The 15,240-nt window shown below is 54.5% G+C and overlaps 3 protein-coding genes across 3 annotated transcripts; 1 reads left to right on the plus strand and 2 right to left on the minus strand.

Moving 5' to 3' along the window:
• Nucleotides 1-138: 138 nt before the first annotated feature.
• Nucleotides 139-2,576, minus strand: C8Q71DRAFT_443025 (general substrate transporter). The gene is made up of 12 exons (XM_047918575.1): nt 2,449-2,576; nt 2,233-2,378; nt 2,089-2,171; nt 1,866-2,027; nt 1,542-1,803; nt 1,389-1,483; nt 1,224-1,335; nt 1,125-1,174; nt 1,052-1,067; nt 808-993; nt 602-760; nt 139-548 (listed from the first exon to the last, which is right to left on the minus strand). Exons 1-12 carry the CDS (start codon nt 2,496-2,498, stop codon nt 241-243), a joined length of 1,629 nt encoding a protein of 542 aa, XP_047772724.1. The 5' UTR covers nt 2,499-2,576; the 3' UTR covers nt 139-240.
• A 5,520-nt stretch (nt 2,577-8,096) lies between these two features.
• Nucleotides 8,097-8,803, plus strand: C8Q71DRAFT_443133 (uncharacterized protein). The gene has a single exon (XM_047918576.1). It carries the CDS (start codon nt 8,303-8,305, stop codon nt 8,753-8,755), a length of 453 nt encoding a protein of 150 aa, XP_047772725.1. The 5' UTR covers nt 8,097-8,302; the 3' UTR covers nt 8,756-8,803.
• Nucleotides 8,804-9,809: 1,006 nt separating this feature from the next.
• Nucleotides 9,810-14,853, minus strand: C8Q71DRAFT_863429 (uncharacterized protein; the record flags this gene model as incomplete). Its single annotated transcript, XM_047928170.1, has 13 exons — nt 9,810-10,148; nt 10,202-10,473; nt 10,525-11,201; nt 11,252-11,393; nt 11,444-11,648; nt 12,585-12,593; nt 12,659-12,762; nt 12,810-13,201; nt 13,249-13,397; nt 13,448-13,610; nt 13,668-13,855; nt 13,908-14,495; nt 14,545-14,853. 13 exons carry the CDS (start codon nt 14,851-14,853, stop codon nt 9,810-9,812), a joined length of 3,537 nt encoding a protein of 1,178 aa, XP_047772726.1.
• Between the last annotated feature and the right edge of the window lie 387 nt (nt 14,854-15,240).

Genomic DNA, 15,240 nt, shown 5'->3' on the forward strand with positions numbered 1-15,240 from the left:
TCTGTCATGCCACAGCTCGCACGAAGATACAGATGACAACGCGCATCATCCCATGGTAGTACGTCCGCCCAAGCACCTCGATTAAAGTGTATCCGTGAAGGGTAACCGACAAGAACTACTAATACAAGTACAACGATACAACACTGGCACTCAAAATGCTCGTAAGCAGCATGAACATCATGAGGCCGCCCGCTGTCTGTCACTACACGACAGACCTTAACGGGGCGGGGAGAGGCATATCTACGCCTTCTCCTGCAGCGCCCGCTCCAGCTCGGCTTTCTTGATCTCCCGCTTCTCCCTGCGAAGCCGCTGGCTCGCGCGGATGCCGAATCCGTGCTGGAAGATCATCTGCGCCTCCTCCAGGCTGAGGCCAGCCGTCTCCGGGAAGCAGAACAAGCAGAAGAGCCAGCCGAGCAGGCAGAGCCCGGCGTAGAAGCCGAACGCGCCAGCGGGCGTGATCGCTGCCATGAGCGAGAGGTAGGTGGAGTTGATGAGCAGGTTCGCGCCCCAGTTCATGGTCGTTGCGAGCGAAGTGCCGATGCCACGGACTGGGATGGAGGTTGTCAGATCGTTATCTGACGACACGTCGTGGGGGACTCACCCTCTAGAGAGAAGAGTTCGCCTTGTTGCCACGGGACATTACCGAGACCCGTGGCATAGGACGCGACGTAGAAGATCATGCACGCTAGAATGAGGGACGACCATGATTTCGGGTAATCAGTGCCAGTGACGAGCTGGCCGCCCGTCTTCTTGGTCATATCTGCAAGAGACTTAGCACCGAGCTCCTTGGGACGTATGGTCACTTACAATGGAAGGAGATGGCAGCGACGACGAGACCAATTATCATACCGGGAGCGGAGTAAATCATGATCTTACGCCGGCCAATAATGTCAATGTACTTCAGCGCGAATAGCGTGAAGATGAAGTTGGTGCCCGAGACAATCAGGCTGACGGCGATCGAGTCGCTGAAGCCGATCTCTTGGAAAAGCGTGGCTATAACACGCAGTCGCATAAGCAACGCCGCGTTTGCATAGACTGGACGAAGGCGTACCGCTGTAGTACATCAGCTATGAGACCGCGCGTCAGGACCAATATGAAAAATACACGTGAAAGCCTGTACTCACGGTATTGAATCCACACAGCTGCTGGAATGCCTGAAGACCGCATGCGATGACTGGAACGCGTCAGAGTGCGCCCACAATACATGCGCCATGAAGACTGACTCAGGGCACGCCGATGTACAGGCACAAGGACAATCGACCGCAGCCGCTGCCAGAAGGTTGTCGAGTTGGCTATTTGAACACTCTGCTTCACCGCAGCCTCCAGGACTTTCATCTAAGGTATCATGTCAACGGAGAGGGATCCGATATTGTAGGTGTCACACCTACCTTGAGCTCAACCTGCTCAGGCGTCGCCAGCGAGTATATACTCGATAGAGTCCTATGCGCACCATCAAGCCTGCCTCTGCGAATCATGATGCGCGCTTCAGAGAAATGTGAGTGAGTGTTTGGGTGCCTCTAGAAGCGGAGTTGTATACATACGCGACTCGGGCAGGAAGAACAGGAACATTAATTGCAACCCTGCGGGAACAGTCCCGAGGCCAACCATCCAGCGCCATCCACCGTCCATGTTCTGGAAGGCAGCATCAATACCGTAGGCAATAACCTGGCCTCCGGTAATGGCAACGACGTTGACTGCGACCATACGTCCGCGCAGACGCGTAGGCGACAGCTCCTGGATATACAGCGGTGCTATGCATGACGCGAGGCCAACACCGAAACCAATCACGAACCGCCCGCCGACCTAGAGTGACGTAGGAGAGCGTGAACCAAACGCAGGTGAAGCGTGTAGGGGATTGTGTTCACCATGGGCCAGACGGCGTGAGAGACGGCTTGGCCAATCGCGCCTGCAATAAAGATGACGTCTGCAACAGCGAGCACGGGTTTCCGGCCTATGTAATCGGAGAGCATGCCGGCGATGAGACCACCAATGAGGGCACCGAGAGTTGTTGCTGTAGTGATGAGTTCCTGAGAATAGCAGCGCGGTTGGTACATAATGAAGCTGCATCGGTACCGCGTGAACACACACCTTCTGGAAGTTCGAGAGCGACTGAGGCCCGAGATCTGAGCCGATGGTAACGAGAGCTCCCGAAATGACGCCAGTGTCATATCCTATCAAGATGCATTCGCGTTCAACGGGGCAAGCAGCGATGCATGGACAGAGAAGTCTTACCGAAGAGCAATCCGGATATACTGGTACAGAATACGAGCAGCCATACGAATAGTGTCGTTCGTTCTTCACCTTCCGCGACGACCACAAGTTCTGACACTTCCCCAGCTGCGAGGGTCTTTGCGACGTCCTCTGTTACAGAGTCGATGCTATTTGCAGAGCGCCACCATAGTCAGTGATCGAGCGCGCTTCCGGTTCCCGAGCGTGCGAATCACCTACCCCTTCGAGTCCTCCTTCTTGAGCTTGAGTTCATGTGGGTCGTTATCCATGTCGTTTCGGGTCGTTTCTCCGGCAGATGAACAGTGTCGGGGAGGAGCGTCCACCTTCCTGACGGTGAGGGCGAGACAGTGTACGACGAAGAAGGACGAAGACTTTTATAGCAGATTGCCACTTTACGGCGCTTGCATCAATCAATCTGGCGACAGAATTTTATCGAACGGAGCTACCCTGGTAATTCGTTGTTTGTTCTCATCGACATTCGTCGCTCATGCACATGTACCAAACCTCTGAGCGCACCATCAAGAGTTCGTACTATGTACTGCTCTCCGCTCCTCCATATCCAACGAGGTACCCCATCCTTCGCCGGATGTCCGTCCCGGTCCTCCACCGGCGCTCGCCGCTCAGGCCCGTGGTCCGCACGAGTCATATGACAGCGATGCTGACTAAGTACCTCGACAAAAATCAGAGAACTAATGGCACAGCTGCCAACTTACATACGCTGCAGCACCGACCGGCCGTTGTTGTACACTATGGGTCCTCGATTCACGTCTGGACATTTCCTGTCCAAATGGACACGTTCTGCTTTTGCCCACTGGGAGACAGCAATGCCAAGAGTGACAGGACACGTCCGGGACGCCGGACACTTCATCCGACCAGGCAAGAATTCGGGAATGCGGGGCACAGGCGGGGCAGTCTGGGGTAAGGATCAAGCTCTGAGATCTGATGGGCTGTGGGGTGTTCAAACACCGCGAGCGCGTTCTCTCTGGCTTGTAAGCTCACCGTGGAAGACCGACCTCTTCGGATTTTCACGCCTCGCAATGTCAGCAGGCCAGCGCCAGCAATCAGATCCTGATTTTCAGTCGGGAATCGACAGCATCGCGCTGCTAGCTAGCGGCAAGAGGGGTCTAGGCGCCTAGGTGCCGAGCGACGATCCGTCTGCAGCACTGAGACTCGATGAATGTGGGAAGAGCCACGGGACCCACATGCGCCCATAAGGCTAGAGCTGGGATGGGCCGCTACACGAAATGAGCTAAAGACACTACACCTCGATTTTGCGATATGATTTGAGACCGCGTAGCCTACTATGTCGCCGTGGCGGAGCGTGGATGTCAATATTACTACGCAGCAAAGGGAATACGGGTATCGATGCGTATGGATCAATTATTCAACAGCCTGTACATAGTGAAAAAATATACTACCCAAGAATTCCATCGCAGAGGAATACTATAATGTATGTGTGGTATAGCGACTGCGAGCCAGCGCGACTTACGCCTGCGAAGTCGCATGGTATGGGCAAGACATCTTCCGAGACGTTTGATACGATCTCCTGCCTCCTTGAATATACGGCCGCTCCTGTGTATCGCGTCAATCAATCGGCCAAGGGCACGAGCATGTTGAGCAGACTCACGTCTCCGCCGAGGACGACTCGGTCGCTGGCTGTGCACCTTGTTTGCACGCAAGTCGGGCACTGGATGCTCTCGAGCATCTGCGTCGATGATCGTGACTTCCAATGTACCCTCTCTGGCCTTCCTTACAAGCCTAAGGATGCGTATTCAGTTACAGGCTCTGCAAAGCTGCGAAGACGCGATACATACTCGAAGATCTGAGCCTCTTCGTCCAGGAAGCCGCGTGGACCGCACACTTCATCGAGCGTGGACAGCTCTACGGACACGTCGACGATGACAGGTAGATTTTCCGCGTCTGGGGTTTCGTACTCCTCGCCCCCCGCGAGATCGCGTCCAGGTCTTCCATGTCTGAGTTTGAATGAGAATGCTCACTCCCCGCATCGCCTATGCTCCAATCGCGATGTGATGCGTGCTCAACGTGGGTGGGGCGGTCACCAATCGAAGGGGTACGTGTACCCGAAAATCGCATCTCTCCAGAGTCCCGCGTTTCAGATGTGCCGTGATCGTCCGATGCGCGGACAGGCGCGTCTGCAGTGTCCTCAGCACGGGCAGTCGACGCTGGTGGATCCGTGCTTTCTGCTGGGATTGCGCTCTGTAGGACCTTTGAAGCGGCCTCGGGCACGAGGTCTGTTTCGTCTAGCGTGGCCGACAAGTCTGCATGGACAATCGTGAGGTGTGAAGAAAGGCACAGGGAGCATAAGACTGCTCACGGTCATCCATTTCCATCAAGGCTTCTTGCTTATCGTCGTCGTCTTGCCTGTGCTTGAGGATCTTCTCGCGTTCCATGAATGAGAGTTGAACCATGTTCTCCTTCGGGCATTCCTCGTGCCTGACCCTCACGATGGCATTTGCGAACGAATACTGATAGCAATTAGGGAAAGGGAGTTCTGGAGTCGCGTGGAGCACTTCACGCCCTAAGGGATGGCTGGTGGCAGGAAAGACTGGGGTACACATGTCAGGTGTAATGTGCCTCTCGAGGTCCTCTCGCGCAGGGATGTCATTTAAACAGGATTAATGTTGAATCACTTATGTATCAAAGATCAACTTAAGTAGGGTACATCCCCAATCCAATCCACTGCTTAGCCATGGCTAAGCTATAGGATCAATAAGATGGGTCTGTAGTGGATTAACCAACATGGATTAGCCATAATTGAGATGTACTTAAGCCATCCTTAATCTCAATCTAAGCAGTTACTTAGCCAGATCTATGGCTAAGCATGTACTTGAACCATTGCTCATCTCATTCAAAGCTGATCCTGAGCTAATACTGAGCTGATCCCATGGCTTAAGACATGGGTTAGCTGTACATAAGCCAGTTCTAAGCAGCTACTCATCCAGATCTATGTACTTGAGTCATGGCTAATCTCATTCAAAGCTGATCCTGAGCTAATACTGAGCTAATCTCATGGCTTAAGACATGGGTTAGCTGTACATAAGCCAGTTCTAAGCAGCTACTCATCCAGATCTATGTACTTGAGTCATGGCTAATCTCATTCAAAGTAGATACTGAGCTAATCTCATGGCTTAAGACATGGGTTAGCTGTACATAAGCCAGTTCTAAGCAGCTACTCATCCAGATCTATGTACTTGAGTCATGGCTAATCTCATTGAGAGTAGATACTGAGCTGATACTGAGCTAATCTCATGGATTGACCTTGACTTAGGCCATGGATCAACTACACATAAGCCAGTTCTAAGCCCTTATGAACCTAATCCTATGGCTTAAGCACTGACTTAGCCATGACTTACATGTACTTCATCCATTCCTGACACCATCTGGGACATCTACTTAGCCAGATCCATGGATTAGGAATGAGATTAGCCATGACTTAATCCTTGGTTCAGCTACACATCAGGAAGTCGTGCAATTCCTCTGACAGCCCTGTCAGGGGCTTCATAAGCGCTCAGAACACTTCATTTCGCATCAGAATGCCTCATATGGTCCAACCTCAGAATCGTGGATTTCTACGAAATCTCTGTGTCAGACAGAATTGTCAGACAGACTCAGACAGCCTCAGAGTTGTCAGATGCTGCATCAGACCCTCAGAGGTACGAGCTTTCATATGTTTAGCACTCAGATGTACTGCTTGTAAATGTCACGATTGTTTATCAGCTACACTAGCAAAGTACTTATATACAGTTCAGTAGGCTCGCGCGGTACGCTACATGCCCGTGCACATCATGGCGGCGATCCTCCTCGTGCTCACCCCGTTACTGCAGGCCATGTTGCGTGGCGCACTCTTGTCCGTTTGCTGAGTTCGCGGCGCTCGTCTGCATCGTCCTCGATGCGGCCGGCTCATGGAGCTGGCGGTGGGCACGGTGAGGTAGGATATGCTCTTGGTGGCATTGTCCTTTCTCGGACTGGGGTGTGGCGCGTTTGTCCTCAACGGGCCTCTACATGCCAGGATGGGGCCTACCGGGTTGATGCTCGGTCAGCTCCTGTGTGCTGTGCCAGTGTACAGCGGGTACTCGGTGGGCTCGTGGTCGATGTGCGGTCCTCCTCGGTGGACTAGGCCGTGCTGTGTTTGGGTTTGACTCATCGGCATGCGGCATGTAGGCGCAATCGCATCGCAACCGTGTGCGGCAGCACCATACCGGCTGTGCCCGTGCGTGTTGTGTTGAGGCTTAACCTCTACAAGTCTCGTGTTAGCGGATTGGCACGCGCACGAGCTGAGATCGATCGTACTCACTAGGCATGGGTGCACCGGGTTGTCTCTCGTGTTCATCACCGTGCCTGCCCCCGGCGTGCTGAACCCGCTTGCGTGCCTGGCGTCCATCCAATGCGTCTTCTCCCTCGATGCCGGTGACCCATCCAGGACCTCGTGTCGCCTACAGCGCCCGTCCCCTACGATCTTCCCTTCGAGGTCCTTGTCCACGTCTGCGCTATCCGGCACTTGCTCGGCGCGTGCAGGTCGTCCGTTGTGCTCACGCGTGTCTGGCTCATCGGGCTGGCGCGCTGGAGCTCAGCGGCCTGGCTTCTCGAGCTAGAGACGCGCTCGTCTTCGGCGGGCCTCCATCCTGGCTTCTGCATGCCTCGGCTTGTGCGGATGCGTTCGCGTCCGCGCCTTCGTTGCGATCATTACCGCGACCTGCGCACGCTGGCATTAGTTCGACTGCTCGTCAGGCAAAGTCGCAAGACGACAAGAAGTGTACTCACCTGATCACTCTGCCTTCTAGCCACATCTCTCCCTTCCTTCGCGACCATCCTTCGCCCCCCTCCCCCGTCGGAGTTCTTCGCGCGTCGCTTGGAGCCTGTTGCGGCTGCTGGGCCACGCAATCGTGGGGCGTGGCCGGTTGATTCGCGTGCCGACATCGCTTGCGGACGGACCCGCACGTATGTTATTGAGGTAGGTAGAAAGGAGGTAAGCGCAAAGCGAAGGTGAGAGATGGCGATGGCGGTGCCGAGGCCGAAGGTGGAAGTGTGGTGAAGTCAAGGTGAAGTGTTGGTGAAGTGCAGCGAGAGGAGTCTGAGGACGGTAGCAAGCGCGCGCGTCAGTGACGTGTCGCAGTGGCTGAGGCGCTTAGCACTTCAGCTGCGCCAGCGAGTCGTGCTCTCCTTCTCCACATCGACATTCACGTACCCACACACCTTCCCGTTCGCTCGCGCGGACATACACCCGTCATCTGGACACCCACCTTGCCATCGACTTACCCGCCTCTCCGACCTACCCTGCACTGCTTGGGCCTTCGCCGGCACGACCCTCCGACGTGGCAGAGCGCTGCCCAACCTCGACTTTCACAGGACGTTCCGCTCGCGCGTGGACGAGCCCGCGCGGACGTCTTCGCCGACCCCCCTCGCGCTCTGCATCACACAAGTCATACCCCGACATGGCCAAGATAATGGACGACTGGCACGCGGGGCGACGCACGGATGCTGATAGAGCGGGCACAGGAGGGGGACAGGCTAGTATGGATGTGATGAGGTGCGTGTACCTCTACGACTCTACGATGCTGACATTGTCTACTCCTCTGCTCTCCCGCCGAACAGCCACAGTCTCAGCCCTCGACGAGTCCACGCGCAGTCACGTCTATTGACGCACTCAACGCGCTCTGGCTAGGCAGTCCCATGCGCCGATCTCGCCGTCGTGCTGACTGGGGCACGAGTGCAAGACCACCGGGTAAGTCAATGCCCATTCTTCGGTCTGTGCTGCTCCCCAGACTCTCTCGTAGCGCGACCTCGAACGCGCTCTCCACGCCAGTCCCGGTTGCACACAAGATGAGTGCCGTGCCGCGGGACACTCAGTCTCGCAGATCCTCCACCATAGCGGCCAGCTACTCCCTCTGCGGTGGCGGATCCGTCGGCGCACAGCGCAGTTGAGGACACTCGTTTGGATCTGCCGGTCAGCGCTCCCGCTGATGCCTGTCGCGCTGGCCTCCGCCTTCCGATCAGAGCCTGAGGTGACTACCTTCAAAGCCACCGCGACTCCGGCATCTCGTGCACCAGACTCATGAGTCTGCGGGTGAGTATACCCAGCGGCACACACCGCAATCGGATTTCAACGTCTCCCTTCGCCCTCGTGTCCTTTCCATCGCGCTCGTGCTTTCTCTTTCTCCCTCGCGCTCTCCCTTCGCCGCCACCGCTCTCTCTTCGCCGCCGCCGCTCTCTCTTCGCCGCCACCGTTCTCTCTTTGCCCACGCCCAACTCGCTCATCACGCCGTTCCCCGCGATGCAGTCCACCCACGTGTCCGCCGTGCCACGCCCCCGTGCAGATGTGCTCACAGACGCATGTCCGCTCTCCTCGCGGCGCAAAGCGGCGAGCTGCACGTTCTGCACAGTGCAGTCGTGCTGCCGCCGGTGCGTCGTGTTCACGTGCCCGAGGCCCGCGCCGACAACCTCGAGGATCTGCTTGAGCTGGTTGATGAACACCGCCTACATGCCGCGCTCCGAATGTGTATTATGATCATCGTAGTAGTCTCTGAATACATTGCATTTATGTCAATTTAAAACATGTGATATGTGCTGTCTGATGTGCTGTGCTACTGACACCGTCTGATACTATCTGAGGTGAAATGAGAAGATCTGACAACATGTGATGTCTGGTGCGCCCTGATGCTTCTGAAGCTCTCTGAAGGCCAACCTTCAGAGGCTCATACCGTCAGAAATTGCACACTTTCCTGATGCACATAAGCCAGTCCTAAGTCCTATGCTATGTACCTTAAGCCAGTTCTGATCCCAAATGAAGTCCTTACTTAGCCAGTACTTAAGTCAGTCATACACTCTCCAGCTGGTCTAATCATGTACTCATCCATTACCCTGCCATGACTTAAGTAGTCTACTTGGTACGTCTAATCCATTCTGTCGTCATGGATATCTGGATGAGACGGTGTCAGCCTCCTTGCTTAGCATGTACTGATCCAAGATGTACATACCTGATCCATCAGCTAATCACAACAACACCGTTGTTAATGCTCAGCGACACCGGGGGTGCTACATGTTGTTGTTTCGGTTGTTGAAATTGTACCTGCCATACGGATCGTAGGGCCAGTCCACTGACGACCGCTGCGAATGTGACGTCGACGACGACGCCGAAGTAAACGAGTCTGCGTACGAGTTGAGGGGAATGTGACGTTGACGACGGCGCCGAAGTAAACGAGTCCGCGTACGAGTTGAGGGGAATGTGACGTTGACGACGACGCCGAAGTGAACGAGTCCGCGTACGAGTTGAGGGGAATGTGACGTCGACGACGACGCCGAAGTAAACGAGCCCGCGTACGAGTTGAGGGAAACTGCCGACAACGGAGGGTCAGGATGCAGGCGATGAAGGTATTGCCGTACCCTCGACTCGACTCTGCAACAATAGGGTCAGTACATGGCGAACAGAATGGATGGTCATTGACGAGCCATGCACGGCCACGACATCGCGACATGGAACGCAAGGACCGAAAGGGATCCGCGAGACAGGAAACACAGCGCAGGGGATGGCATGCAGTGAGACTCAGCACTGTATTACTCACCTAGTCGCCGCCGTCCTGCACCTCTGCGTCGTCCGCCTGGACCTCTTCGTTGTCCTGCTCAACCTCTCCATCGTCAACCTCGACCTCTTCGTCATCCTGCTCGACCTCTCCATCGTCAACCTCAACCTCTTTGTTGTCCTGTTCGACCTCTCCGTTGCCATACTGCTCGCCCTCGCCCTCGCCCTCGCCGTCCTGTTCACCATCCCCGTTTGCGCTACCCTGACCGTCGCCCTCGCCCTTCGCACCGCCCTTCACACCGCCCTTGGCGCCGCCCTTCGCACCGCCCTTGGCGCCGCCCTTCGCGTCATTTGCATCCTGTCCTGTGCTTGCCATCGATGTCTGTGGAAATGTCAGTCGCGCGGTCAAGGGGAATGCTCGCTGTCTAAACCTACTGAAGCATAATCCCACTTCTCGGTGGCATCCCGTCTCGTAGATGCAAATACGTCGGAGCATTGAGTACTTAGCTTGTTGAACATCGCAGCCTTCTTCTTCGCATATGCCCGTGCGCCCGGTGAAAGCTCTGTCTTCACGGACACGCTCTCCCACGCCTTCGACATGTTTTTGAAGCCAAGCACTGTCCTTTTGAATTCGGCATGGAGCTTGTTGATCTCCTCGTTCACTCGCTTCATGTCTTCCCGAGCGCGGAACCATTGCACTCGGTCGACTAGGTGATGTTGAGTTTTGCTGCTCAGAACAAAAAGCAAAGACAACTTACCTTCGAGCTCCCATGCCTGAGCCTCAGCATCTGTCGTCCAGGGAGGTACAACCGTCCAGATCCAGGCCTTTTCTTCACGGCTGTCTCCTTGTTGACGCGGTTTCCGCCAGTTCTTGCTCTTGAGGTCAGTTTCGAGGTTGATCGCTGAGAGGATGTCGTGCGTTGTACCGTCGCTCAATGCGATCAGACGGTCGCGGTTGTAGTTGTACAGACCGGCGAGGGCGCGTGTGCGTGCTGTCGCATTTGTGACTAGCTTTTGCGAGCGAGTGTTGTCCTTCTGACCGCGTGCATGTTTGCGTTTGTCCTCGAGGAATGCTCCTTGGTGATTGAGCGACTCCTTCACTGCGGCCAGGAGATCATAGGCACGGCCATGCCGGATGCGCCGTTCGAACACCGCTAACACTTCGAGGCCTAGCGTCTTGCGCTCGGACAGCGAGAAGTCGGAGGGAAGCGCGAGGGGTTCTTCTTCGGGGCAACCACCAGCCGCCTCGTCGTCGTCGTCGTCTTCTAGAGCCTCTGCATCGATGTCCGGTAAGTTGATGTTCGGCATGAACGAACCTTGAAGATCGCGCCATTTTTCAATTTCGCGGTATAGTGTATGTCGCTCGGTGCCGGCTCCAGACAGGTCTTCGTCGTCCTGTGCTGAGTTCTTCTTGAGTTTGGCACGAAGCTCATACCTGCATATGGTCTTGAGAAAGCTGTGTGGACTGAGGGGACATACACTTACTGTCGCTTTTCGAGGTCAAGAGCCTTCATGAAGAAGTTTGTCGTCCCTTGTGGGACTTTGTCTGCAGCGGCGGCGGCGTACTGGTCTTTAGGGTTGATCTCCAGCTTCTTGAGGTCTTCGTACGCCTTCCCTGCGCTCGGTACTGGACTGTTGTTAGTCTAGGGCTTATTTCCTCACATATAGTACTCGTACCTTTGCTCTCGTCCAGCACATATACAGACTGATGGTCTGTACCAGCACCCTTCTCCTTCCCCTTCCCCTTCCCCTTCCCCTTCCTCCCCTTCCCCTTGCCCTTACGCTTGCCCGGCTTCCCCATAGTGTTCGTGGCAGACGCAGCAAGCTCACTCTCCATCTTCTCCCATTCAGCGACCTTCTTCATCAGGAAAAACACTTCTAACTTCAGCAGTCTTGAATGAAGAACACCTGATCTTATTCAATCTCTCACAACTTGTGCTCCTCAATTAAGTGCACCATGTGCATGAAGACTGCTGAAGTTAACTATAGTACCTTTGAGAAATTTGTCTTGTCCCCAAGTTGGAAGATATGCAACTTTAGTTCTGCAGATTAAGACACATAAGTACACATTAGTTGGCAAATGACCTCTTAACTGTAAAATATGCATGATGAGATGTCAGATTGCTCAATATGAAGACTTCACCAAGATTTCACCTGACAAGTTAACACATACTATATCTGGCAACAGTAATGGGGTACAAATAAAGATTATTTGTTTTTCCCTGTGATTATGAGTATATTACCCTACTTACAACAGATGTTGTGGTCAAAGTCATATTGTCAAGGATTTGGACATATTTGACCTGTTAAGGTTGAGAGACAGCAAAAGAACACTTAAGCATGCAAAGTGAGACAAGAAGCCTGCCCTTGAGCAAATTATGAGTCTACACAAGGTCTGCAAGGCAACAGATAGTGCCAAGAAGAAATGAGGCCAGTCTGAGAGCCCAGGGATGCACAGGGGCTGGGCTAACAGGGGGCAGCAATTGCAGATTTCTCTAAGTCCAGAAAGATAGTCAATATAGGTTATTGTAGAGGGGAACAAGCACAGGGACCTATGGTGTAGTGGTCACAAGTTTGTGCTGAAAGTGTGGGAAATTAGTTTAGCAGGTCAGGGGTTCAATTCTGGGAAATGGCAGATTATTTTGGGCGACATTTTTGCATCTGGGATGCCTGTTATGACAGCATATGCACAAACACAGCAGAATCATGAGAGAAGTCACCCCAGTAATGATGAAAAAACATCATTCTTGCTTGGAATGAGTGTTTACTTTGGTTACTTAATGGAACTTAAGTAAGACAAAATAAGAAATCGACTTACCTTAAGGCTCTTGTGGCACATAGTGACACATAATGTCACTTTTGGCTCTCCACAAGACCACTTAAGACACGAACGTTTTTCCTGATGTTGCCTGCAAGCTTTGTGAGCGCATCATAAAGTGACGTCTTGCTTTCCTGCAACGCGAAGGCCTCGTTGAGCTTCCGCGCAAAAAAGGAGGCTGCGCCAGTGAGCTTATGAACTGGCGTCAATCGTATAATCTCTTACCTGCGGTTTCCATCTTGCGCCAGTTCCAGTAGTTGTGAATTGCGTTGAGCGCGTCGTGACGATGGCCCACACTCATCTCGCGCGTGCTGAGGCCGACTTGGTTGTGCTCCGCCCAAGGATGCTCGACACTCTCGCCGTGCGAGAGACCCGCACCCCATGAGTAGCAGAGGGCGTAGAGGATCTGGCAGAGCTCCTTGTGCGCAAGCATGTGCAGCTTTGGCAAGAGCATCTGCATGCGGCTAAGGAGAGGCGCCAGATGTGGGAAACGCTGCGCGAAGCGTTTCTCCAGATTGACGTGGTAAATACAGACGACGTCGTAGGTGAAGATGAAGTGTAGGAGCTCGCCGAGGCCTTCGAGCGCGCCGGCCAGGGCAAAGTCCATATGTCCATATCTAATCGTAGTCAGGGAGCGTCTCGATGCGCGGTACGATAGACGCACCGCTCCCCTTTCTGCAGATCAACCATCGCGCCTGGGCGGAAGCATCCGTGACGGATGCATATGACAGCCACGACGCCGCTAACCTCGAGATTGCGAAACTTGCCCGGACGTTGGGCTCGTCCAACCTTGAACCCACTGCATGTTTCAGGCTGTACAAGTCTTCAGCACTGGGTTTGCGCACAGGAATGTCTCCACTTACCGCGGGTTCTGAGTCGATCTCCTCGAGGTACGTCTTCATCTTTGCTGGGTCGACAAAGTAGCCCTTCCCTTCACACAAGCTGAAGTCGTCTGGGTCGTTGTGCTTGCGTTTCTTCTGAAGGCCGTGGTTGCCGTCGCCACCGAGCTCGCATGCGTGAATATACCTGATGCACGATAGATAGATTAGTCAAAGTCAATGCTATGCAATGAAATCGACTCACGCAAGATCCTTCGGTGTGTCCTTCCAATGTGTCGGCATATTGAAGTCCGGCCGAGGGCAAGCAAAGCACGGCACCGTCATGGTTGCTCGTTGATTGCCAACGCGCACCCCATGGTGCAAACCCGCTCTCTTCTCCGCCGTGAGATGCTGCCAGATGCGCCCCGCGATGTTGAGTTCACGATATCGATTCTGGGAGACCATTAGATGCCAGCACAACTAGATGGACTCATGGAGTACTTACCTTGACAATACGCGTGCCCGAGTTATCCGTAAGCCGCCGCAACGCTTCGTAGAAGTCGTAAGTGCCTTTCTTCGATGTCAGGAAGTGGAGATCCCACTGCTTGAGTACGTCGAAAGTGAACGCGCTTTCGGGTCGCTCCAGCGTCGCTGGAAACAGGCCGGCGCGTAGCAGTTGCGATACAGTATCGCGCGCGCCGGGGCAGTGACATTCGTGGATTTGAACGCGGTGTATGCCGTTGCTATGGGTGACGGTATAGTTGATAGGGGTAGCAATAGCTCGTAGATACCTGCACCGGTCGCCGCAGTGGCCGAGGTGAAGCACGAGTCCGAGGTCGCACAAGTCCTGCTTCTCCAGGAAGGAGCCGGTCCAAGCCTCGGCCCAATGCAAAGGGTTGCGGGAGTGCGAGTCGACGAGACATGAGCGACATTGGAGGGGTGCTTGCAGGCAGTCTCTGCATCGTACCGTCGCGGTCTCCTTTCCACACGCGCACGGCAGTCCAATCCCGTCGGGGACCTCAGCAGCCATGATATCTTCGAGTATGCCTCGAAATCGCGGCATCCACTCTTGCAGAACCTTCGAGACGCCGTTCTGACGACCACCATAAGCGATAGCTAGTATATATGAGAAAACAATGTACCTTGACTTTACGTCCTTGCCCGGTGCTCGATGCGCTGGCGCGTGCTCCATCGCCGTCTTGTGCACTCGTCGATGCGGCCTCTGGCGCGCTCTCAGCTGTGGGTTGTGGAGACGGGCTAGCGAGGCGGAGTCGCTTCTTGACAGGAGACGCTTCTGTGCGATGTGTGATAGGTCTTGAGTATCGAGCGCGACCTTCTCGAGGTACTGAGATGGCCTGAGTGATCGCTACGGCAGGAGGTAGTATGTCGTCGACATGTACATGAGGACCGGCGACGTGCGCATGAGGACGCTTGTTTCGGCGACGCGACATTCTCGTGATAGCACACCCAAGGTGCCCGTCAATCCAGGAAGGGTCGAGAGTTGTCCATGATCACAGTATACAAAGGGAGCACTGTCTACTCTACTCGCCCAACATCCAAGTCCCGCCGTGGTCCCCCGATGCCTACGATCTCATCTCGCCAGATACAGGTCGCGGGAACGCGCAACGCGGAACAGCGCATCAGCGCGTTGCATCATCCCCGACGCCCGGTTGCCAGAATAGATTTCTCCGCGGGTAGCGATGTTCTGCGCCCCGCTTTTTCCCTTGGCCTTTGCGCAACGAAACTAGTGAAGTGTTGCCGATCGACGTCGCTTGCTGTCAATCGAGATCAGTTGAATACTACAGCCTACGCCGAGGGTACGGCAGGAATTTACCTGT

The sequence above is a fragment of the Rhodofomes roseus genome, assembly GCF_022264815.1.
Source record: "Rhodofomes roseus strain CIRM-BRFM 1785 chromosome Unknown C8Q71scaffold_41, whole genome shotgun sequence".
In the NCBI taxonomy this organism is placed as follows: Eukaryota; Fungi; Basidiomycota; class Agaricomycetes; order Polyporales; family Fomitopsidaceae; genus Rhodofomes; species Rhodofomes roseus.

Bases quoted from the DNA above. Each gene is read 5' to 3' on its own strand.
- C8Q71DRAFT_443025 (XM_047918575.1), bottom strand. From the start codon at position 2,498: ATGGATAACGACCCACATGAACTCAAGCTCAAGAAGGAGGACTCGAAG. The intron at 2,172-2,232 runs GTAAGACTTCTC...GCATCTTGATAG, and splicing joins TATATCCGGATTGCTCTTCG to GATATGACACTGGCGTCATT. The intron at 761-807 runs GTAAGTGACCAT...AGTCTCTTGCAG, and splicing joins CGCTGCCATCTCCTTCCATT to ATATGACCAAGAAGACGGGC.
- C8Q71DRAFT_443133 (XM_047918576.1), top strand. From the start codon at position 8,303: ATGAGTCTGCGGGTGAGTATACCCAGCGGCACACACCGCAATCGGATT.